Raw genomic sequence first — 25,429 nt, forward strand, 5'->3', positions numbered from 1 at the left:
GAGCATCTTGGTGGGAAGTCAGGGCAGAAGCTGAAGCAGGAACCTGGAGGCAGAAACTGAAGTGAGGGGGGGTGCTGTTTATTGTTCCCAGGCTCATTCATGTTCAGTTACCTTTTCTATAGAGACCAGGCTTACCTGCCTGGGGGTGGTGCTGCCCACAGTGGCCTGGGCCAACTTACATCAGTTAGCAATCAAGAAAATGTCCCACAGACATGCCCACAGCCAATGTGAGGAAGGCAGTTCTTCAGTTGAGTGTCCTTTGCAGGAATGTCAAGTTGACAACCAGTAGCATGTCCACTTAGAAAATTTACTAATTTAGATACATAAACTCTATTTTAAATTTGTGTGTGTGTGTGTGTGTGTGTGTGTGTTTAAATATATGCTATGTGTGTGCAGTGCCTGAGAAAGCCAGAAGAAGGTTCTGGTTCCCCTGGGCCTGGCAGTTGTAAGTGCTAGGAACCAAACTTGTGTCCTCTGGAAGAGCAGAATGTTCTCTTAACCACTAAGCCATCTTTCCACACCCCATTCATAACCTTTCTAGAAGCCTACATTACAGTAAACAGCGGGCCTGGTATGTACATGTTCACGCTGCCTTTTCCTCCTCCATCCCCCAGGGCTAGAGAGCAGCTTGAGCCAGGCTCATCATGCATGGCCTGGGGGTGTTGTGTCAATCAGCACAGGGCCGAGCTCTGAGCCATGAGAGCCCATGATAATCACGCCTTCCTAAGCAGGGCCCTTATCTGCATTAGGTCTCATAGCATTTCAGCTTACCTGTGGCCAGCTGTGGTCTGGACAGTATTAAATGGGAGGATTCAGAAATAACTTACAAGTGTTGTTATTGTGTTTTGAGTAGGATGTTGACATTTGCGCCATCCCACCCATCAGCCTGGGACCTGTGTGAGCCTGGTGTATTCTCACAGAGCATGCCCCCACTCCCTGAGCCCAGTGACCACACGCTGATCCTTGAGTGTGCAAGGGCTTTCATTCAAGGAGCCTCTGGTCTACTTAGTGACTGCAGAGCACAAGCACAGTAATCCTGGGGCTTCAGACAGGCTGAAGAGACATCGTGAGGCTCCTTTCAGTCTGTGTGGCATCAATACTAAGAAGTCTGTCCCCAAGCAGAGCTTGCTTGAGAACAGTAGGGCTGCTCCTCCTTCCCTGGGGAGTAAATTCATGCTCATTTTCACACAGTCACCAACGGGTTCTTCTGTAAGGGGATTTTTAAACGGTTTACTACAATTGTGCCCAACCCTTGGCAGTTGTGAGCTCATGTCTAAGAATATAAGAGAAAGATATGGGGAATTCAAAGTGTGGTTGCTGTTTGTCTGGCACACCTATGGCTGGTGACTGAGGTGGGGGACAAATGGATGGCGGGAAGGCCGCCTCAGCCACCTACCCCAACCACAGCGTGAGCCTGATCTTGTCAGATCTTAGTTCATCTCCACTTTAAAGATTACCAGTAACATTTGCATGTTTCTTTTTAAGCTCTTTTTATTTAGTTTATATTTTATTTAGTTTATATTTATATTATATGTAATAATATATGTGTGTGAGTTTTTTGCCTGTATGCATGTATGCACATGCCTGGTGCCCTGGAAAGTCAGAAGAGAACCAAGGTCCCCAAGAACTAGAGTGTTGAACGGTCATGAGTTACCATGTGTGTTCTGAGAATCAAACCCAGGTTCTCCACAAGAGCAATAAGTGCTCTTAACCCCTGAGCTGTCGCTCCAGCCCCCCTAAAGGTTGCTATCCTGGGAGCTTGCAGCGTGTCTGAGGGTTGAAGGAGCAGCGTAACCTGCCTCCACCTACCCGTTGCTCAACCTCAGCGGGGCCAGCCAGTCTCTGTTCCTTCCTGACAGCATAACATTCTATTTTTAGATGCTATTGCCCCTAAAAGCAGTAGCTTTTTATGCACATCAGTCAGTGGAGCTTGATTGGCTTACATGTGTGTGCGGAAGTCACAGGACAGCTTTTGGGAGTCGGTTCCTGCCTTTCACGTGGGTGCTGGGAATTGAACTCAGGTCACCAGGCACTGCAGCAAACACTTTTTCTATCCTAGCCATCTTGCTGATTTATAAATGTTTATAGGTTGTTCTGATTGCGATCAGAACAAAGTCCCAAGAATTGCAAATGGGCTGTGTGATGCTGTCGTAAGCATTCCACATTGCTTCAATGCCTTAACATATCCATTTTCCTGCAGCATGAGTTTAGGAGGTGTATGTGTAACCCCCGATAAAGGTTCACCTGGCTAGAACAAAAAGGAGTCAAATAAGGAAGTGATGAAAGAGAGAAGGAAGGAGACAGGCAGAGGAACAGAGAAAGCAGCTGGCTGGGAGTCGGTAGGCAAGGCTGGGTGTCAGAGAAAGGAAAGCTGCCTCAGCACTGGGGTGTCGGGGGAGAGGGGGATGTAGCCAGGTGTTGGTACCAACTGCAGGTTTCAGGCTGGAGGCAGGTGAGATTGCCCATGGCACAGTGACCTGGGATCAGAGCTGCCCTGCCAGAGGGGGCCAAGTGACTGCCCAGCCTCCCTAGAGGAAGAACCCAGACCTTCCTCCCTCGGGTAGTGCTACTGAGCAGTGGACATGGTGCTGGCGAGGCCTCAGAGCATTGGTGCTGAATCTTTGCTTTCTGGCGAAATGCCTTCATTTGACATAAGTATGTCACACTGTGTGTGTAAAGGTACTAGGCACTGGGTAAGGGCCTCTTCATTGGATTGTCTTTGTCTCCTAATTGTAATCCAAGTCTTCCATCCTACACTTAAGAGTGGAAGCAAAGCCATTCAGTCATAACCCTATAGTTTTGGCCAGAAACATGACTTTAGAGCAGTGGTTCTCAGCCTTCCTAACGCGGCAACCCTTTAATACAGTTCCTCATGGTGTGCTGACTCCCCAACTATAACATTATTTTTGTTGTTACTTCAGAACTGTAATTTTGCTACTTTTATTAATCATAATGTAAATATCTGATATGTGAATCCTGTGGGGGTCGTATCCACATATTGAGAACTGCTGCCTTAGAGGAATGTACAGGATTCTGAGGTCTTCCCAGACAGCCTCTCCTGGGCCCCTGAGTGGCTCAGCAGGTAAAGGCATTTACAGCTAAGCCTGGGGACCTGAGTTTGATTCCTAGAACTCAGAGTGGAAGGAGAGAATCAATTCCTAAAAGTTGTCCTCTAACCTCTACATGTAAATCATGGTATACATGTACCTGTATATACACACATACACAGAGACACAGACACACACAGACATAGACACACACACACACATACACACACACATACACACACATGCACACGTAGCACACACACATAATTTAAAGTTAATGCTTTGTGAGCTGACAAATTACTTTTCAAATGTTGTGCAGTTAGCAGGGAGCACAGTCATCTTTAGAGAAAAGGAAGTAGGTGCTGGAGTCTTTTTGGCTTTGTTTTTTGTTTTTTCTGAGGTAGGGTTTCTCTGAATTGCCATGGATGTCCTGGAATTTGTTCAGTAGACCAAGCTGGCCTCAAACTCACAGGGATCTACCTGCCTCTGCCTCCTGAGTGCTGGGATTAAAGGTGTGGGCCACCACTGCCGATGGAGTGCTGGGTTTTTGGGTTTATTTTTTTAAAGATTTATTTATTAGCCAAGCATGGTGGCACACACTTTTAATCCCAGCACTCGGGAGGCAGAGGCAGGAGGATCGCTGTGAGATCGGAGGCCAGCCTGGTCTACAAAGGGAGTCCAGGACAGTCAAGATTACACAGAGAAACCCTGTCTCAAAAAACCACCAAAAAAAAAAAAAATTATGAGCCAGGCGTGGTGGCGCACACCTTTAATCCCAGCACTCGGGAGGCAGAGGCAGGCGGATCACTGTGAGCTCGAGGCCAGCCTGGTCTACAAAGCGAGTCTAGGACAGCCAAGGCTACACAGAGAAACCTTGTCTCAAAAAACAAACAAAAAAAATTATGTATTTTATGTATATGACCACTTTATCTGTGTGTACATCTGCACACCAGAAGACGGCTTCAGACCGTTGTGAGCTGCCATGTGGGTGCTGGGAACTGAACTCAGGACCTATGGGAGAGCAATAGAGTGCTCTTAACCACTGAGCTACCTCTCCAGCCCCAAGTGCTGTTTTATTTTTTAAAATAATCACCTCTTGAGTAGAATCCCCTGTGTATCTTTCCATGACAGGAGAAAATCTTCCTCTGAGCAGAGTGGGAAGTGTCCTCACAGATGAAGCAAGCTGTCCGAGTGGAGCAGCTGGGCAAGGGCACAGGCCCCACCTCCAGGTCTGGAAGGCCTCCTGTGGCTTCTCAGATTCTTGTGCAGGAATGCTGCCCCTGCAAGGGAAGCTGCCCCCAGAACCCTCTCATTCAATCACCAGGCTGACTGACATACGGCCTCAGATCAGCTCTCTGTGATGCAAGTTCTATGCCTTAGTGGGCTCCCAGGATCCCAGAAGCCAAACCTTGTTTCTTCCTTCATTAAGAGCAGTTGAAAAGAATTGCTCTTCCCAAGCAGTGAGGGAACTGTGGAGGCCCACATGCTGCCCCCAGCACCCGGCAGACGCCTCCCCTGGAAGGTAGAGCTGCTTCTCAAGTATGTGGAGGGTGTGTGTGTGTGTCTGTCTGTCTGTCTGTCTGTCTGTCTGTCTGTCTGTCTGTCTGTGTGTGTGTGTCTGTGTGTCTGTGTGTGTCTGTCTGTCTGTCTTGGTGTGAGGGAAGGTGAGCTGTCAGGAAGTCTGGGTGCAGACTGGGCTGTTCCTCTGTGACTACTACAGGATTGGGAGGAAGCAAGCGATAGGTGAGTCTGAACTTCCTCGACTTCTGTTGCATGTAGCACCTGTATTATCCTGAGGCTCCCATTTTTATTGTGGGCACCTTTCCTGGAAGAGGGTCCCATGTGGAAACCAGCTATGAAATGTAGACCATCCTGCTCGCGTCAGGTGCCCCCAGAATGAAGGAGAAGCCACAAAGCTGAAGCACTCTGCTGACAGCCCTGGGCTTCTGACAGGGTGATAGTCCCACTCTTCTCTTCAAACAAGGGAGAAGGAGAGGGAGGGTCAGGCAGACTTTTCTACCATTATTCATTCTGTTCTGTTTGGGCGTTGTATTGAAACTTTGCATCTGAAAACTTGGCAAGGGCCCAAGAAGTGATAGTGTGTGAATAGTTCCCCTCGCTGTTTACCCTCCTGCTGCACTGGGATTCAGCAGCACTGAGAGACCTTCCTGCTGGGACTGCTGCTGGGAAGTGGACTTGCAGCAGAAGCTGGAAGACTCCTCCCTGGTGCAGTGTCAGGGTCACACATGCCAAGGAGGCTGCCGCTTGGCTCAGAAGCCTACCATGTGAAGCAAGCTGGTCCCCATTTGCTGTCTGCTTCCTGTCTTTTTCCCTTTTTGGCTGACTTCCTTCCTCCCTCCCCTCTGATGCAGCCGGCAGTGAGGAAATAAATATCTGTCCTCTGTCGTAGCTGTGGTGGCTAGTGATTAGCAGCGCACACAGTGTGGCTGTGCCCTTCCCTCTCATTTCCAGTCATAGCCTTCCACAGGACCTTTTCTTCACTAGCATACTGAGAGGTGACAGCTGGGTGCTTCATGCTCAGCCTGGGCTGTGTGGCATCTGCTGACCCTCCTGCAGACTCCTCAGACACTCTCAAGCTAACTTCTTACCTCAGCCCTGGCAAAGACGTGACCTGGGACCCAGCATCAGTGTTGTTTTTATTTTGGGTTTAATTACGTGTGTGTGTGTGTGTGTGTGTGTGTGTGTGTGTGTGTGTGTGTGTGTACGTACACACATGTACAACAACAAGCTAATGGAGACTAAAGAAGAGCTTTCAGGAATCAGTTCTCTCCTTCCACCATATTGGTCCCAGGGTTTGGAATTAGGTCATCAGGCTTAGCAGCAAGCGCCTTTACCAGTTGATCTGTCTCTGGCCCAGCATCAGCATTCTTGGTGTGGAGATCAGACACTGGCTTTTATACAGCTGACAACTGACTGTGTCACCCAAGGTTTTTAAGTTTTCTTTTTCTTTTTCTTTTTCTTTTTTTTTTTTTTTTGGTTTGGTTTTGTTTTTTTGAGGCAGGGTTTCTCTTTGTCACCCTGGATGTCCTGGACTGGCTTTGTAGACCAGGCTAGCCTCAAACTCACAGAGATCCACCTGCCTCTGCCTCCCAAGTACTAGGATCAAAAGCGTGCACCACTACCGCCCGTCAGTTTTTGAGTTTTTCGTGGCCTGTCTTCCTTCCTTTTTGTTCTAGGCCTTCCTGACCAGGGACGCTCTGGGGCCCGTCCTTCCTCTTCAGGGTCAAGCGAGTGTCTGCACTAGGTTGCCTCGTGTCATTTGATCGGCAGCCCCTCACATCCAGTGAACTACACTTGGCTCACTCCCCAGTCTCATCTCCTTGCCTCTCATTTAGCTGCAGACCTAGAAAGCCCAGAGAGCCATTTGCTGCCGTGCACTGTGGGGTGAGGCCTTCTCTGGCTCCCTTGGTCCTCGCCTTCTGGAGGAAATGAGGCTCGACAGAGATGAATTTGAAGACAGCTCTCATTTCTCCAGCAGGAAGTGCACTGGGAGCCAGAGGAGCAGACGGAAGGCACTGTGACTCTCCCTTAGAGCAGCAGTTGAAAATGTGTTTCTCTGGGCCAGCAGGGGCTTGTACAGTTGGTTCCCCCACTGAGCAGCTGGCAGGGTGCCTCACCCTAGCAGAATGCCAGAACTGGTGTCTCACAGCCCACCCCCCACCCACCCCCCATTTCCAGTGGCCTCGATGAGTACCCTACCATGTCCTGTAGGAGTGTAAGGCACTCTGACTTCATTTGCTAAGGATGTGATTTTGTTTGTTTGTTGTTTTGGTTTTGGTTTTGCCTGCACTAAGAAAGCATCTTTGTGACAGAACAGTGGGACCCATGCACACACAGGAAAGTCTGTTTCCGAGCAGTTAGCCCGTCTTGAGCACAGGCACAATGTCTCTTTCTCGTCCAAATTTAAATGACTTTAAAAATACATATAATTTGTAAATGGCCTGGACAGGCTCAGAGAGATGGCAGCTTGGCTCAGGAAAAAGTCTTGGTTGTGGAGCGTTCTGTTTCTGGCAGAAGGCAGGATGATGTCCTTTTCACAGAAGGAGTAGAGCAGAGAGGGCTGGCTACAGAGGATTGACACAAAATGCTGTCTGAATATTCACTTCATAGTTCCATTTCCTGGAACCTGAGTTGCCCAATTCTCTAGAGAAAAAGCACAGAATGCAGCAAGGTTGGAACACCCTACCCCACACCCAGTCTCAAGTGATCAGGAATTCCAGGTGACAGAGTTCAAGAACTGCCAAAACCCTGCAGGTACACACGGCACACCACACTATACAGCCACCCCCCCCCCGCCCCCCAGGACGGGCCCTGCAGGTCAAGGTGACCTACCAGCAGCCTGCTTCTGACAGGATGCAGGACTGCACACACAGGTTCTGGTTAAAGCTATGTTACTAGCCTGAACACACTCCTGGTGGGTGCAGTCCACACCATCTGAAGAAGCCATCAAGGAACCCTTCCTGGGTAGTACCTTCCCAGAAGTCCTCAGTTCTGGGCCCCTTTGTGTTATTTTTCCCATCCTCTCAGGTGTCCTCTCTGTCAGAAAAACACAAGGTGAGGCGGAAACACTGTGTAACTAGACCCAAAGACACAGGAACCCATGGGTAATCCTGTCCACCTTTGTAGCTGGAGCCCCAGAAGGAGCCTCAGGCACAGATGCCTGACCCTCAAGTTTCTCTGACTTGCCCAGGATTCCCCTCTGTCAAAGCAAGGGCAAAAACTAGTCAGTTGTGGGCTAAAACACCATGAAGTTTGTCTCTAGGAAGCTTTGGAGACAACAAACCGGTCTGACAATATTACTAGTTTTTCCCTTCCCATGACACCGCATGCTGAGGATTCTTAAAGTGCATTTGTCTTATGTCCCTATGTGTTTCATGGCTTCCTGGTGGAGCAGAGAGGACTCCAGCAATGCACTGAGAACACTGGCCAAGGAGCCCCTGCTGAGGAAGCCACTGTGCTGCCCCCTGGAGCTACCCTAACCTGACTGCCCTGGTCCCACAGGTCCCCACTGCCCCAGCAGCTCTCCTTCCTGCACCAGGGCCTCCTGAGCAACCTCTACCTGCATGTGTCCGATTGCCCGCTGCCTCTGCTCCAGTGGCTGTTCCAGGTGAGGATCGCAGGCCAGCCACTAGGTGGCGGGAATGGTGCAAGGGTTGGATTGGCTGGGCACTTAGCTTCTTCTGGCCTTGGGTCCTTTAGATCCAGGGACTGACGAAGGCTAGCGGGAATTAATCCCCACTGTGATGCTAAGTGTGCCAAGGTTAGGTTCAGGGTCCTAACTGGTCCCAGAGGTGGAGACACCCTCAGACTATGCACCTCTAGGGTGCCACTGGGTGAGGGGGTGTGGCTTTCTGGGGTACCTGGTGTTCCTAATAGGCTTAGAACTGAGTGACTGAGTTCATTCTAGTCGATAAGAGTGTCCACCTGAACACCATCTGTCTTCCTGTTGTCACAGTCATGAATGGCTCATCCCAGTGGCACAGCTGGAGGGGGAGCCCCGGCCCCCTCTACAGCTGTGGAGACCAGGGCTTCTGAGTTCATTGCTGTAGACTATCTGGAATTTAAGGGTTTGCAGTTTTCTAAGAAACCAAAGGTGGTCTGGAAAAGCTTAGAACAGCTGCTCCCTCTGCCCCAGGTTCCTCCCTGAAGGAACATTTTGCCTTGAGGCAACACACCTGCCTGAGGATGGAAACCTCTGGTAGGTGAAAGGCTAGCAGACAGCCCAGGACCTAATGCTACTATCCAAATGTCCGGCATTTGCCTTGTCTTGGCCTCCCGCCCAGGCCTGTCCCTGACCGGGGATGGGCTCATCACAAGTTCCAGCTGGTACCAGAGCTGCCAGTTGAGGGCTGGAGCCCAGCTGTCAGTCAGGACTGCCATGCAGGACCGATCGCTCAGACACTTGGCAAGCTTGGCAGGCTGACTACCCTCCTTAGGGAGTTTATTCTGCACCTTCTCGGGACCCTTGTGCTGTTTCTGTCCTGGAGGGAAGGACACTGGGACCCTGGGACCCTTGTGTATAGCTGTCACCCTGGCCCCTTCTTGAGTTCCTGGGGTGGGGAGATGGGCCCTTGGGCGGGTTGGAGCCAAGAACAGTCAAGCTATTATTTCATACCCACAGTGCAGTTCCTCTCTGCCCCTTGCACAAAATATGACAAAATACACAATCAGCCATTGGCAGGCACAAAGAACCTCTCTCAGAGATCGCCCACAGAGGTTCCTTGTGTGACCCTGACAGGCGAGGAGTGCCCTCCCTTTTTGTGGCTCAGTCTCCACTAGATTCTGAAACCCAGACCATGGGCTGCATGGAGAGGCTTCCCTATTTTGTGCCCTCTCCATTAGACCAAGATGGCTACACAGGGCAGCAGAGTTGAATCCTAGCCCCAAGTGCAGGCTCAGGCTCTGCCACTTTTCCTTCTGCATTGCTTTGAGCAAGTCCTTGGTGTCATCTCTGTGTGATGGAGCCGACAGTCACTGTGGATTAAATAAGAAACTCCTACAGTCTGTCTGGTCCTTAAACCTGTCCCCTCCCCCAGCTCCTCGGCTCTGTTCAGGCCTAGGCGAGGACACAGGTGCTGCTTCATGTCTGTCAGGATACTGGGGTCTCCCTAAAGCCATTACAGGAGATTCTCACTGGGAAGTCAGACATGGCTAGGCCTCAGGTGGGAGGAAGACCAGGGATAGGAGGGTGGCCACTCAAGACAGACTTCTTACTCTTCTCCAGGCACATGGCCAGGTAAGGCCAGGCCCCATTTCCATGTCTGAGGGAGAGACTAGCTGACCTGGTCCAGACTAAAGCACCTAAACTAGTCAGGCCACAGGTTATCCAGCTTACCTGGGATCCATTTTAAATGAAGAGTGACCATCAGACCATAGCCCCGCCGCTCAATTGGCCACTCCCTTGGAAAAGACATCCTATTGTCACCGGGGCTTGGTGGGTCCTGGGCTTGCCCTTTGCTTGCTCCAGAGCCTCCTGTGTTCACAGTGTACACAGCAGGTGAACAGACAGGCCTTAGCAGAAGCTAAGCAAAGGATTCATTGCAATTGGGCTCCAGCAGTCTCCTTCCTCATTGTATGTATGGGGGGGCGGGTAGTGTGTCGGGGACCAAGAGACCCAAGAGAGTTATCCTAGGTGAGGGTGGAGGTGAACCCTGGTGCTGGCCTGGAGAGGGCTACACCTTGAGCCAGGCACGGCCTGTAAGATCAACATCCAGATACAGAGTCCCATTTTGCTTGCTGCCTTCAGCTGCATGGCCCTGGGCAGGGCGAGGGGAGCCTTGACATCTGTACAACAACAATCATGGCAGTATCCTTATACCTTATTAATTTGGAAACATTAAATCAGTTATATTTAATACTGATAATATATATACCTGGGAGGTGGAGGCAGGAAAACCAGGAGTTGAAGGTTATCCTTAACTATTCAGCAAACTGTAGGCCAGCCTTAGCTACTTGAGATCCTGCCTCAAAGGACTAAAACTAAAACAATTACTTGTATTATGAAATTTTGCTACTATTACTCTGTAATAAAAATCTTTTTTTCTAGAGGCAGGCAGATCTCTGTAAATTGTAGGCCACCCTGGTTTACAAAGTGAGTTCCAGGACAGCCAAAGCTACACAGAGAAACCCTGTCTCAAAACAAAAACAAAAAAACAAAACTTTTTTTTCCCCTAGTTGTTAACATGGCCTCCAGAAACATCTTCAAGAGCTTTTGGTCTCCTCTGGGATCTCAGCATAGATGGGCTATTCCGTCAGCCTGGTGAGTACCAGGGTACGAGGTGGGTACGCATACTCTGGAACCTGCCCCCACTCCCACCCGAGCGAGCCCCAGCCCAGCGTGCTGTGGGGATATTGCATCACCTGTGGTGGAGACATCAGGCCACACATCTTAGGCTCTGGCTCCAGTGTTAGTGACAAGCAGAGCCAGCAGGCTCCTTGGCACCTCCCTGAGGCTCTTGGTTCAGTTCTTGGTGCCTCCTGGGATCCCTATACCATCCAGGAAGGTGAGTTCTGTCCCAGGCAGGTTCTTGCTGAAAGGGGTCTTCTTCCAAGGACCCAGGAAGGAGAGCCTCAGTACATCAGAGGAGCATTTTGGGCTGACATCACCAGGAAGGAAACCTCAGAGTTGCCCCTCCACCCCCATGCTCTCCTAACAGCACCTTGAGTGATGGTCTCGGGTCTGTACCTTGGCTATGACATTTTGGGTATATTTGACTCAGCATTCCAGAGAAGCATTTCGTGTCCTGCTAGTGGCTACACCTTCCCCAGCTGTCGTCATTTGGTACCTGACCCTAGACATTTTGGCACCAAAAGAATATTATGTAAGCAGTTGGAAGTTGCTTACAGCTGGCAATGAGAGGATTCTCAGAGGACTGGACTCCGCCTTCGCCCAGGCATAACCCTCTACCCCAAAGTGCGCAAACACACAGCTCTGAGGGCCGAGGTTCTAGCCTGGCACACCAGAGTCCTCTGCACCTTGAGTGTCTGCATTGTGCTCCTCTGCTTCAGGAGGCACCAAACTGGGGCCATCTGTCAAATCAGAGCGTTCCAGATGCCCCCGGGGGGCCCCTCACTGAGGGTTTCTAAGACGCCACCAGTCCAAGCGTGTTGTCCCTTTTTGTAACCTCTGCCCCCATGGCCTGCGCTGCCCTTTGCAGCCCCAGGGCCGCCTCTGCAGCATGCCTGCCCTTTTAGAAACAGAGGCCTTTCTTGTCCACCCCTCTCCTCTCTGTGTTGTATGTAGTATGTGTCTCCTCCGCTCTGCTCTCCTTCACCCCCCAATCAGGAGGGATACAGAGTAGACCCCAGGTTCCTATTCCCAGCTCCTGATGAGCCCAGCCTGGGGTCCAGTCCGCTGCCAAGTGGAATAGAGCCTGGCCTAGTGAATTCCTGTCTGAGATCAGGATCCTACTGACGTGGAGGAAGTTAGGCCTCCACAAAAGGACGAGTGTAAGTGGATATCTGCGTTCCTGTGTTCCTAACACAGGGGGAAGCAACGTACATGCCTGACAGATGACTGGATAAACAAAATGTGACATAGATGTATGTATGCTGAACTATAATACATACATATGATGGGCAGAAGAGACATATGAAGGAACATGCCCCGAAAAGGAAGGCAATTCTGACATACGTTACAATATAGATGAACTCTAGAAACCTTGTGTCAGCTGAAATAAAACCAACAAAAGGGCAGATACCTTGATTCCACTTTAGTCCCTCAAGAAGGGAAATTCACAGAACTATAGCCCCCAGGACCTCAGGAGGGTGGTGGGGGTTGTTCAGCAGGCTTTGTCTTAAGAAGCTGGGTTGGAGCCAGGTGGTGGCGCACACCTTTAATCCCAGCACTCAGGAGGCAGAGGCAGGTGGATTTATGTGAGTTCGAGGCCAGCCTGGTCTACAAAGTGAGTCTAGGACAGCCAAGGCTAACACAGAGAGACCCTGTCTTGAAAAACCAAGAAAAAAAATTTTTTTTAAAGAAGCTGGGTTGATGGCTTGCCATAGCAGGAGTGCAGTGGCCACTGCCCCTCACAGCAGTCACACGCCTTTGACCGCTCAGCTGCACCCCAGCGAGGGTGGCTACAAAAGAAGGCCATGCTCATCAGGTCATGTCAGCCCGGAGGCTCTGGGGCCTGGGGCTGGTGAGCACAGCAGAGCTCAGGGCAAAACTGCTGGGCTGCGGGCCTCACCACCTGTGTCCATGATATCACCTGACCTTTTCCACACGTAAGTTCTGTCCCCTGGGGGTGGGGGTGGGGTGCCAACCAGGGGCTGTCCTCTGACCCACTTCCTGAGTCAGAAGAATGGACCATGGTTTCAGCATATCCTGTGAGGGAGTTAAAGGCTTGAGGGCTCTCGGGTCTGCAGATGGATAGGGGCTGGCTGTGTGGTGGAGCAGCTGTGGATGAGCGTGGAGGCTGGAATATTCAGGAACATTGTTAGCCTTTACCTCAGAGGATATTCTGTCATCCACTCACAGACACCTAGAGACTTCCTGAATTAGGGCCCAGCAGGATGGCAAAGGGACAGGATGACGCAGGCCAGCCCTTGTCCTCAGAGGCTGATGACCAAGGAGAGGGCATGGCGTCAGCTACCACGAGAGAAAGAGGAAGCAGAGTAGCAGGGATTGAATTCCAGCTGGGTGTGGCTGGCTGGCAGGAACCAGCACTCAGGAATTCTTAGAGGGCACCATGTACACTCACTTGCCTGGAGACCAAGTAAGCCGCAAGTAGAGCTCCTGCCCTTCTCAAAGGTCTGCCCATGCCAGCTGTGGCCCAGGTCAGTCACGGCGTCACACATGTTTTCATTAAGCCCTACCTTGACTGTTAGTGGCATATAGCAGGAAACTCACAGAGGGTTGGCCACATGTTGCTCTTTAGCATCCCTTTCCACTGCTTCTCCTCAAGGCCCCAAAATGTGTACAAAAGGATGAGGTGTTGCGTGTTCTCATCAGACAGGATTCAAGGCTGAAAAGAGGGCTCAGGGGAAAAGTGCCTGCCTAAGTAGGAAAACCTGGGGTTTGATCCCCAGCATTCAAAAAAGAAAAAAAAAGGCAAAGTTGAAGCACTGGCCCCTCAAAAAGAGGCCCCGACTTTGTTAGTACTTAGTACACAGTTTTCTCTGTGTGTACATTCTTTACCTTCCTGTTGCTCTGATTAAACACCACAACCAAGACAACCTATGGAAGAGTTTTATTTGGACTTACGGTTTCAGAGAAATGAGTTGAGTCTGCCATGGCAGAGATGGATGCAGGGCAGGGATGGATGCAGGGCAGGGAAGGATGCAGGGAAGGGATGGATGCAGGGCAGGGATGGATGCAGGGCAGGGATGGATGCAGGGCAGGGATGGATGCAGGGCAGGGATGGATGCAGGGCAGGGATGGATGCAGGGCAGGGATGGATGCAGGGCAGGGATGGATGCAGGGCAGGGATGGATGCAGGGCAGGGATGGATGTAGGGCAGGGAAGGGTGCAGGGCAGGGATGGATGCAGGGCAGGGATGGATGCAGGGCAGGGATGGATGCAGGGCAGGGATGGATGCAGGCCAGGGATGGATGCAGGGCAGGGAAGGGTGCAGGGCAGGGATGGATGCAGGACAGGGAAGGGTCCAGGGCAGGGAAGGGTGCAGGGCAGGGATGGATGCAGGACAGGGAAGGGTGCAGGGCAGGGATGGATGCAGGGCAGGGATGGATGCAGGGCAGGGATGGATGCAGGGCAGGGAAGGGTGCAGGGCAGGGATGGATGCAGGACAGGGAAGGGTCCAGGGCAGGGAAGGGTGCAGGGCAGGGATGGATGCAGGACAGGGAAGGGTGCAGGGCAGGGAAGGGTGCAGGGCAGGGATGGATGCAGGGCAGGGATGGATGCAGGACAGGGATGGATGCAGGACAGGGAAGGGTGCAGGGCAGGGATGGATGCAGGGCAGGGAAGGGTGCAGGGCAGGGATGGATGCAGGGCAGGGATGGATGCAGGGCAGAGACACACAGCAGGGATGCATGGTAGTAGGAGCAGGAAGCTGAGTTCATATCTTCACCCCTAAGCACAAAGCAAAGAGAATGATCTAGAAGCGGGGTGAGGCTATACCTCCTGGCACTGCATCTGCAGTGACTGCTTCTTCCAGCAAAGTTGTGTTACTTCCCCAAGCAATGCTACCAAACCAGGACCAAATGTCCACATACCAGAGCCTAGAGAGGACATCCTAACTCAGACCATTGCACACACTCCCCAGCTTGAGTTACTTGTGTGCACATGCGTGCAGTGCGCACATGCCACAGGCTCACTAGTGGAAGTCAGAGGCTACCTGTGGGAATCAATCTTCTCTTCCTCCTTGTGGGTTCTGAAAATCAAACTTAGGTTGTGTGACTTCCTGACAAGTCCCTTTACCCACTGAGCCATCTTTGCGGCCCACTTTTCCCTTCTTACCAGGTCTGTTTTAAATTTTTTGAGACATAGTCTTTGTTGTCCTGGAACCCACTGTGTAGAACAGGCTGGCCTTGAACTTACAGAGATCTGCTTGCCTCTGCCTCCACAGTGCTGGGGTTAAAGGTCTGTGCCACAGCCTCCAGCTTACCAGGACTTTCTTTCCATCTTGTTTCACTGTTCAGAGCTGGGTTACAAGCTTCAAAGGCCACTTGTCACATTTTCTGACTGTCAGTGTCCTTTGAACACCTTGGCTGTGTGTGAAGTCACAAATCCAACCCAAGAAACACACTTTTCCAGCCTCCTTTTAGATATTCAGTTGTTTTAGAATGGGTCCCTTAGCAACACAGTATAATGAGTCTGTTTACACAGCCTTCCCATTGTGAGAAATACTCTGAAGACTTTGCAGGGTGTACTAGGTTCATGACTTAAAGACTGAAAACATGTGCAGTGTGTGTGGCTTCTTTGAACTGTGGTGTTTTGTGTAAAGGACCTGAGGAGCCTCAGATTTTGGAGAGGGTCTTGGAACCAACCCCCAGGATTCCAAGGGCAGCTACGTTGTCTGAGCATAGTTACCATGTTAGCCTGTATCTATGCCTTTAATGTCTGGCCATTTAGTTCCTTACATGGCAAAGTTGGCAGTGAAGTAGCTGTTTAGACTGTACAAAGAAACATCAAATGCTAGACCCTGGGAGGCACAGTCTCCTAGATGTCCTCGATTCTTTTCCGGAAATACTTCGATGGCACATGGCACCCCAATTCTGGTTTAATAAACCTTCCCCTATGGGGTCTTGTGGCAGAAAATAGCCTGGTTTCTGCTGGGATAGCCTGAGCTGTTTCTGCAGACTGTGGCTCAGAGACTCTGCTGGCCTCCCCAGGCTCCTCTGCTGTGCTCTTTTTTTTTTTTTTTTTTTTTTTTTTTTTTTTTTTTTTTTTTTTTTTTTTTAGGCAGGGTTTCTCTGTGTAGCCTTGGCTGTCCTAGACTCACTCTGTAGACCAGGCTGGCCTTGAGCTCACAGCGATCCACCTGCCTCTGCCACCTGAGTGTTGGGATTAAAGCACGCGCCACACCCCGCCTCTCTGCTAAGCTCTTAACCCTGGAGTGGGCATGATGTCCTGTGCACACAGCAGCATAAATGGAGTCCCCTTACCAGAACAGGAGAAATGCACCTCTCACCAGCCCAGAACCTGCTGCTGTCAAATTCCTTTCGGATGCAATGATAGAGCAATGTAACCAAAACCAAGTTAGAGAGGAAAATGTTTATTTGGCTTAAACTTCCGGGCCACAGCCCATCACTGAGGGAAGTCAGGCCAGAGAAGCAAAGCAGGAACCTGGAGCTTGCTGGCCGGCTCTAGGCAGACTTGGTGGAGCATGCTTGGCTGTGCTCTCTCCCTCTCTCTGTGCTGTATCACAGAATGCCTTTGTCCTTCCCAAAGAAACGCTATAAGCATTGGCAGGCAGACCCTCCCATTATGCCCTACCCCCAGCTCTGGCAACCTCTAGTACACTGTCTCTGAGGCTTTGTCTCTTTGGGTTAGTTAGGTTTTTGGGGGATTTTTTGTTGGCTTGGTTTTTTGTTTGTTTGGAGTGTTGTTTTTGTTTTTGGACAGGGTCTTATGCATCCCAGGCTAGTGTATGTATCTGAGATTGGTCTCACCGTAGTCCTGGCTGACCTGGAACCCACTATGTAGATCCCGCTGACCTCAAACTCACCTCTGCCTTCCAAATGCTGGGATTAAAGGCCTGAAGCAGTGTGCTGAGTGCCACAGTAGCCATTGTATATAATATTACCCAGCCTGTGATGTTTATCTCTGGCTTCTTGCAAAATGTTTTCAAGGTTCATGCCCACTTTATTGTGCCTTACCCTGAGACAATCTGACTGAATCAGATGCCCACTCATTTGGGCTGGACTGGCTGTCTAGCAAGTCCTTGGACAGTATTGGAGTCACAGGCATACACACTTATGCCCAGCTTCTTATATGGGTGCTGGGGTTTCACGCTCAGTCCCTGGTGCTGTTCACCGAGCAGCCTCCTTAGCCAGTCCCCCACTCCCTGATTTCAATTTGCTTGTTTCTTGAGACAGGGTTTCTTTTGTAGTTCTGGACTCCCTTTGTAAACCAGGCTGTCCTCGAACTCACAGAGCTCCACCTGCCTCTGCCTCCCAAGTGCTGGGATTAAAGGCGTGCACCACCACGCTAGGTCCAGGTTTCAGTATGCTTCCCCTGGTGACCATCCTTTTAAAGATGCCATTGCTAGTCCTAACAACTATGGTGTCTCCTTTTAAATTATAAATTTGGGCCTTTTGTTTGGGCAGTGGGAGGCAGAGGCAGGACAATCACTGAGTTCTAGGCCAGCCTGGTATTCAGAGTTCCAGGGCATCCAGGGCCACACAGAGAACCCTTGTCTCTGCCTCGAAAAACAAACAAATAATAAAGTAAATGTAGGCTGTTGAGCCCCTTTGGCTTCCCTTTCCTGGGTACAAGGTGTGAGGCGGGTCCTGCTCCCTTCTAGTAGTTGAAGCCGCTGCCTGGTCAGTCCCACACCGTGTTTCCCAACACCATCCCCTTCTTAATGAATTGCCGTGGCTGCTGGGTTGAAAGTCAGTTGACCATCCCGGGTGTGGCGGTACACGCCTTAAATCCCAACACTCGGGGAGACAGAGGCAGGCAGGTCGCTGTGAGTTCAAGGCCAGCCTGGTCTACAAAGTGAATCCAGGACAATCAAGACTACACAGAGAAACCCTGTCTCTAAAAACAAACAAAAACAAAAACAGTCCATTGGCCATGAATATAGGGGTCTCTTTCTGAATCCCCGAATTTCCTCACTGGTTAGCATGTCTTTTATGCCAGCACCGAGAATTCTTGACTAGTTGTAGAGTCAAAAATGAGCTGTGTTTATCTTCTACCCTGCCTGAAATGGTTACAGCAATTCTGAGTTCCCAGGTTTTCATCCGAGACTCCATGGAAATCTTCACTATTTATGTAAAAATAACAGCTGGAGTTTTTATCCTTGGTTGTGTTGAGTCTGTAGGTACCGAGTGGTACTGCCTTCTGTCTTGGTGTGCTCTGTGTTGCTTTAGGAGATCCCACAGACTGGCTGATTTGGAAACAATAGAGTAGTGCATTTGGCTCTCTATTTTGGAGGCTGGGAAGCCCAAGCCTGGGGGCCACTTCTGGCCAGGACCATGTTTCTGTGTCACAGGGTCACTGAAGGCTTCTAGAGAGAAGGCAGCTGTGTTCATCCTGGGATGAGGAAGCTCCTCCCAAGATAAGCAGCCCATTCTTAAGAATTCTTTCCTTGTGACTTTAGTGCTCTGGAGGATCCCATCTCTCAACACTGTGGCCCTGGGAATTACATCTCTAACCCTGGGGGACACATGCAAATCACAGCACCTTAGTAGCAGTCTTGCCTGCCAGTTCATGAATATGGGTTGTCTTCCACATGTAGTTCCACAAAGTAGTTCTCGGCATCTGTGAGCTATGCTGCTTTTGCTAAATGTATTCCTAAATACTGGGGCTAGAGAGGGGGGCTCAGCAACTAAGCGCTCTTACTGCTCTTGCAGAGGACCAGGCGTGGTTCCCAGGACCAGTGTCAGGCAGTCTGCTTATAACTTCAGTTCTAGCAGAACACACTTTGAAATCCATAGGCTAGAAACTTACATAGGCTTACACATACATACAGAACTAAAAATAAATAAAAATCTCTTTCAAAATGTATTCCCTAAGGGCTAGAGAGAGATGGCTAAGCGGTTAAGTGCACTGGCTGTTTTTCCAGAAGACCTGGGTTCAATTCCCAGCAACCACATGGCAGCTCACAATTGTTTGTAACTCCAGTTTCAAGGCATCTGACACCCTCACTCAGATATGCATGTAGGTAAAACACAGATGTACATTTTTAAAAAGTATCCCCTAAGTATTTTATTCTTTGCGATGCTACTATAAGTAGGATCATTTTTTTCCCTTTTGAAGTTTTTCCTCCTAACAGGGCAAAATATGAGAGGCTTTTCTGTACACTGACCTTGTGTCCTTCAGCCTTGCCAAACCTGTTTATTAACTATGATTGTTCTTGTGTTTTCTGTTTTTTCTTGTGGTGCAGTTTGGTTTGGAAGACAAGCATTCTTGAGCAGTTAACTATTTGGAAATACTAACTTTGTTTGCTTAATGATGTGTTTTGGCTGACTGGTCCTGCGCTTGTAGAGGTGTGGGCCTGGCCATTACCTCAGACCCAGTCCCATGAATCCTGGGAGTAGAAAGCACTGTTTCTGCCCCTGCTGGAGACCCAAACTCTCCAGAAAAGGAACAAATGGCGTGTAGCCCCTTTCCTACCAGCTTCTAGAAGAACATAGTTCATCTTACCTGTGCAGCCCGTTCTCTCCCGCATCTGTCTGTTGTGTGGGAGGAGGCTGTGATAAGACAGAGCGGCCTGGCCAGGGCAGTCTTTGGATACTTTGAAAGTGGGCAAGGAGTTCAACTCTAAGAATAAATTTAGTTCACTTTCCTGAGCAGGGTCTCTGGACACTCCTTCCTGCCTTGGTCACAGTGTGTCCCCAGCTCTGTCCCCAGGGCTCTGGGGTTATTGTTACTAGAGTTTGGGGCTCCATGTTGCTTCCTGCACTCTGACCTTCCTCCTTCTTCCTCCCCTTCTTCTGGCCGCTCTACACCTCCCAGACAGTGTTCACCAAGTTCCTTCTGACTGCAAAGGCAAGGTTGGTAGAGTGCTTGCCTAATTTATACAGAGCCCTGGGCCTGAGCCCCAGCACAGCATAAAAGGGTGTGACTGTACACACATGTCATCTCAGTGCTTAGAAGTTCAAGGTCATCCTGGGCTACATAGCAGCCAGCTGGGCTGATGCCGGCTTGGGCTACATGAACTCTGTCTCAAAAGTTGACTGAATAAAACTAACCAATGGACAACCCCCCCCCAAACATTTAGTAGTAATGAATCATAAAGCAACTTATTTTGAAAATAATAATTTGATACATACAAAATTTTACCATTTCCTTGACCTCTTGCCTCAATTTCATCTGTACTAGGACTACAGTCATTTACTTGAGCAGGGGTTCTCAACCTTCCGAATGCTGCTGTGACTCTTTAATACAGTTCTGCAGTTGTGGTGACCCCAAACCTTAAAATTACTCTCTTTTTATTTTATGTACTTGATGTTTTGCCTGCATGTATGTCTGTGGAAGGGTGTCAGATCCTCTGAAACTGTTGTGAGCTACCTGTGGGAACTGGGAACTGAACCCTGGTCTTAGGAAAAGCAGCCAGTGCTCTTAACTGCTGAGCCGTCTCTCTAGCCCCTTAAAATTATTTCATTACACCAGGCATAGTGGTGCACGCCTGTAATCCCAGCACTTGGGGAGGCAGAGGCAGGCAGATCTCTGTGAGTTCGAGGCCAGCCTGGTCTACAAAATGAGTCCAGGACAGCCAGGCCTCTGGTACTTCCTAAATATAATTTTGCTACTGTTATGAATTGTAATGGAAATGTAATCTCTGTTCTCCAGTGGTCTTAGGTGACCTCTGTAAAAGGATCATGTGACCCCCAAGGGGTCACAACCCAAAGGTTGAGAACTACTGCTCTAGAATTAGTGTTTTTAAAAAACTTATTTGGGAGACAGAGGCAGGCAGATTGTTGTGAGTTTGAGACCAGCCTGGTCTACAAAGCGAGTCTAGGACAGCTAAGGCTACACATAAAAACTCTGTTTTGAAAAAAAGAAAATTAAAATATAGAAAAGAAAAACACATATTTATAGCTAGGCATGGTGTTGCACACCTGAAATCCCGGCACACAGGCAAGCAAAGGCAGGCAGATCTCTGTGAGTTTGAGGCCAGCCTGGTCTACAAAGAGAGGCTAGGACACCCAGGACTACATAAAGAGACCCTCTCTCAAAAAACAAGAAGAAAAAAAATTTTGAGACTTGCCATGTAGCATGTAGCCCAGGCTAGCCCATAACTCCTAAGGCCCAAGCTCAAGTGATTGTCCAGAGTCAGCCTCCTAGAGAGGATAAGATTACAGTGGCAAGTCACCAAAGTTGTTTTTAAAGAATTAGAATGTAAAACATAAATGTTAGTGCAGGTGACTCATCTCCACACCCTTGGGCCCAAGGTCTAGAAGAACTCATGTGGCCCTTGTGTGACTCTCTGGTCATTCCAGAACCCCAGGAGATAAAACTTAAAGCTCCTAGGAGAACAGGGCTTTTACCTGGAGATAATTTAAGTGTTTTTTGTTTGTTTGTTTGGTTTGGTTTTTGGTTTTGTGAGACAGGGTTTTTAAATGTGTGTTGTTTGTTTTTTTGTTTTGTTGTGTTTTTCGAGACAGGGTCTCGCTGTCTTGGCTGTCCTGGATTCACTTTGTAGACCAGGCTGGCCTTGAACTCACAGCGATCTGCCTGCCTCTGCCTCCCGAGTGCTGGGATTAAAGGCGTGTGCCACCACTGCCCGGCTTTAAGTGGGTTTTTAAGAGGCAAGAGAAACACAGATAAATATGTACACATAAAAACATATGGATGGCACATTAATTTTGCTTCTGAAAATAATCACAAGGAACTGCTGCCAATGTGTGTATGAGGTAGGGTGGGTTGTCCCAGTGGCTGGAGAGGAAGGCTTTCCGTCTACGTGACACCTTTCTCTAATGTGTTAATTTGTTAGGGTTGGAGTACTAAACACATGACAGCAGGAGACATGGTGAAATAGTAATAGTGGGTGAAGGTGCTTGCCTCCAAGCCTGAGTACTTTAGGTTAATCCCTGGGACACATATATGGAAGGAAAGAACCAATCCCTGCAAGTAATAAATAAATAAATGCAATTTTTTTTTTATTTTTATTTTTTAATAAATGCAATTTTTAAAAGTGACAACATGGGCTGTCTGGGTGGTAGGATTACCAGTTTTTATTTTACTCTTGCCCTGTTTATTTTTTTTTCTTTTTATTTTCTTAATTTATTCATATTACATCTCAGTGGTTATCCCATCCCTTGTATCCTCCCATTCCTCCTTCCTTCCCATTTTCCCCTTACTCCCCTCCCCTATGACTGTGACTGAGGGGGACTTCCTCCCCCTGTATAGCATCAAGTCTCTTCTTGGTAGCCTGCTATCCTTCCTCTGAGTGTCACCAGGCCTCCCCATCTAGGGGACGTGGTCAAATATGAGGCACCAGAGTACGTGTGAAAGTCAGACCCCACTCTCCACTCAATTGTGGAGAATGTCCTGTTCATTGGCTAGATCTGGGTAGGGGTTTGAAGTTTACGGCCTGTATTGTCCTTGTGCCATAGTTTGAGCAGGACCCCTGGGCCCAAATCTGCCTATCATAATGTTCTTCTTGTAGGTTTCTAGGATCCTCTGGATCCTTCTACTTTGCCATTCTCCCATGCTTCTCTCATCTAGAGTCCCAATAGGATGTCCTCCCCTCTATCCCAGTTTCCTGGTTAGTGAAGACTTTCATAGAACATTATTTTATTTTTTAAATAAATATTTTATGATTTATCATCACTGAAAGTTTTGGGGATTCACTGGCTAGGTTTTTTGGCTTTTTTTGTTTGTTGTTTGTTTTGTTTTGTTTTGTTTTGGTCAACTTGACATAGCTAGTCATGTAGGAGGAAGAAACATCAGATAAGGAGCCGCCTCCATCAGACTGGCTCGTAGGCAAGGCTGTGGGCCTTTTTCAGGAGTAATGACTGATAAGGGAGGGCCCAGCTCACTGTGGGTATAAGAAAGCAGTCTGAGCAAGCTGGTAAGGACTTCCTCCAGGGCCTATTTCAGTGCCTGCCTCCAGGTTCCTGCCCTGCTTGAGTTCCTGCCTTGACTTTCCTCAGTGAAAAATTATTATGGGGCAATGTAAGCCAAATAAACTATCACAAGTTGCTTTGGGTTAGTGTTTTATCACAGCAACAAAAACCAAAATAGGACAGATATTGACACCAGGATTTTGGGGTATTGCTAAGACAGACCTGATCCTGTTATTTTGGCGAGGATTATTGAGGAGCTGAGAACACTGGACTGAGAAAGATCAATGGTGGCCTGTCTGTGAGACCTTGAAAAGGGAACTGGCTATGTTTTTGTCAATTTGACACAAGCTAGAGTTATCTGAGAGAAAGGAACAGTAATTGAGCAAATGCCTCCCTAGGATTGGTCTGTAGGCAAGGTTGTGACTATTCATCCAGGTGGTGGTGTTCTTGGCATTGCAGGATTTGAAGGGGTCATGGAAGAAAGAATCTGAGGCTGGTGACCAGGAGAAGCCAGTGCTGAAGGCGCAGCCTCAGTTGTAGTAGAAGCCCCAGGATTAAAGGAATCCTGGAGAGTTGAAACTTGGCACAATGTGGCAGGCTCAGAGGCCCTGAGGAGAACCCAGGAGAGGCTATTGGTGGAGATATCAGTACTGCAGGATGACCACCAAAGGGTCATCATCAGCTGTGGGCGGAGCCAGCCTGAGCCTGTGTGATTGTTATGTGTGCTGTGGGTGGAGCCTGCCTGAGCCTGTGAGATTGCTATGTGTGCTGAGGGTGGAGCCTGCCTGAGCCTGTGAGATTGCTATGTGTGCTGTGGGTGGAGCCAGCCTGAGCCTGTGTGATTGCTATGTGTGCTGAGGGTGGAGCCTGCCTGAGCCTGTGTGATTGCTATGTGTGCTGTGGGTGGAGCCAGCCTGAGCCTGTGTGATTGCTATGTGTGCTGTGGGTGGAGCCAGCCTGAGCCTGTGAGATTGCTATGTGTGCTGTGGGTGGAGCCAGCCTGAGCCTGTGTGATTGCTATGTGTGCTGTGGGTGGAGCCAGCCTGAGCCTGTGTGATTGCTATGTGTGCTGTGGGTGGAGCCTGCCTGAGCCTGTGTGATTGCTATGTGTGCTGTGGGTGGAGCCAGCCTGAGCCTGTGTGATTCCTATGTGTGCTGTGGGTGGAGCCAGCCTGAGCCTGTGAGATTGCTATGTGTGCTGTGGGTGGAGCCAGCCTGAGCCTGTGAGATTGCTATGTGTGCTGTGGGTGGAGCCTGCCTGAGCCTGTGTAATTGCTATGTGTGCTGTGGGTGGAGCCTGCCTGAGCCTGTGTGATTGCTATGTGTGCTGTGGGTGGGGCCTGCCTGAGCCTGTGTGATTGCTATGTGTGCTGTGGGTGGAGCCAGCCTGAGCCTGTGTGATTGCTATGTGTGCTGTGGGTGGAGCCTGCCTGAGCCTGTGTGATTGCTATGTGTGCTGTGGGTGGAGCCAGCCTGAGCCTGTGTGATTCCTATGTGTGCTGTGGGTGGAGCCAGCCTGAGCCTGTGAGATTGCTATGTGTGCTGTGGGTGGAGCCTGCCTGAGCCTGTGAGATTGCTATGTGTGCTGTGGGTGGAGCCTGCCTGAGCCTGTGTGATTGCTATGTGTGCTGTGGGTGGAGCCTGCCTGAGCCTGTGTGATTGCTATGTGTGCTGTGGGTGGAGCCTGCCTGAGCCTGTGTGATTGCTATGTGTGCTGTGGGTGGGGCCTGCCTGAGCCTGTGAGATTGCTATGTGTGCTGTGGGTGGGGCCTGCCTGAGCCTGTGAAATTGCTATGTGTGCTGTGGGTGGAGCCTGCCTGAGCCTGTGTGATTGCTATGTGTGCTGTGGGTGGAGCCTGCCTGAGCCTGTGTGATTGCTATGTGTGCTGTGGGTGGAGCCAGCCTGAGCCTGTGAGATTGCTATGTGTGCTGTGGGTGGAGCCTGCCTGAGCCTGTGAGATTGCTATGTGTGCTGTGGGTGGAGCCTGCCTGAGCCTGTGTGATTGCTATGTGTGCTGTGGGTGGAGCCTGCCTGAGCCTGTGAGATTGCTATGTGTGCTGTGGGTGGAGCCTGCCTGAGCCTGTGTGATTGTTATGTGTGCTGTGGGTGGAGCCTGCCTGAGCCTGTGTGATTGCTATGTGTGCTGTGGGTGGAGCCAGCCTGAGCCTGTGTGATTGCTATGTGTGCTGTGGTTGGAGCCGGCCTGAGCCTGTGTGATTGCTATGTGTGCTATGGGTGGAGCCAGCCTGAGCCTGTGTGATTGCTATGTGTGCTGTGGGTGGAGCCTGCCTGAGCCTGTGTGATTGCTATGTGTGCTGTGGGTGGAGCCAGCCTGAGCCTGTGTGATTGCTATGTGTGCTGTGGGTGGAGCCAGCCTGAGCCTGTGAGATTGCTATGTGTGCTGTGGGTGGAGCCAGCCTGAGCCTGTGAGATTGCTATGTGTGCTGTGGGTGGGGCCACAGAGATGGAACTGCTCAACCCCTTGGAGCCCAGAAGATCATGAGTCCCAGTGTCTGACAAGTCTGAACTTTGGATTTGATTTGATTGTGACTGTGCCCTGAGCCTTTCCTCTTGGAATAAGAAAGTATTTAGTGTGCTTTTGATTTTAAAGGAGTCCTCAGTTGAAAGACTTAAGATTATTTTAAAGAGACTGAACTTTTTAAATGTTTGACTTCTTAAGATTGTGAGATTTTTAAAAGTTGGAATGCTTTATATTGAGTTA

General features: G+C 49.7%; 1 protein-coding gene across 3 annotated transcripts in view; it reads left to right on the top strand.

Annotated features, from left to right (window-relative positions):
* FAM178B (family with sequence similarity 178 member B) overlaps positions 1–25,429 on the top strand; it is a 138,888-nt gene that overhangs the window by 47,266 nt on the left and 66,193 nt on the right. For all 3 annotated transcript variants that reach the window (XM_084753640.1, XM_084753641.1, XM_084753642.1), the window contains 2 exons: positions 8,070–8,175; positions 10,743–10,827. In XM_084753640.1, coding sequence (XP_084609766.1) covers positions 8,070–8,175; positions 10,743–10,827 — 191 coding nt within the window. The remainder of the gene's footprint in view (positions 1–8,069; positions 8,176–10,742; positions 10,828–25,429) is intronic.

The sequence above is a fragment of the Acomys minous genome (genome assembly GCF_964271855.1).
Source record: "Acomys minous genome assembly, chromosome: 13".
Classification (NCBI taxonomy): Eukaryota; Metazoa; Chordata; class Mammalia; order Rodentia; family Muridae; genus Acomys; species Acomys minous.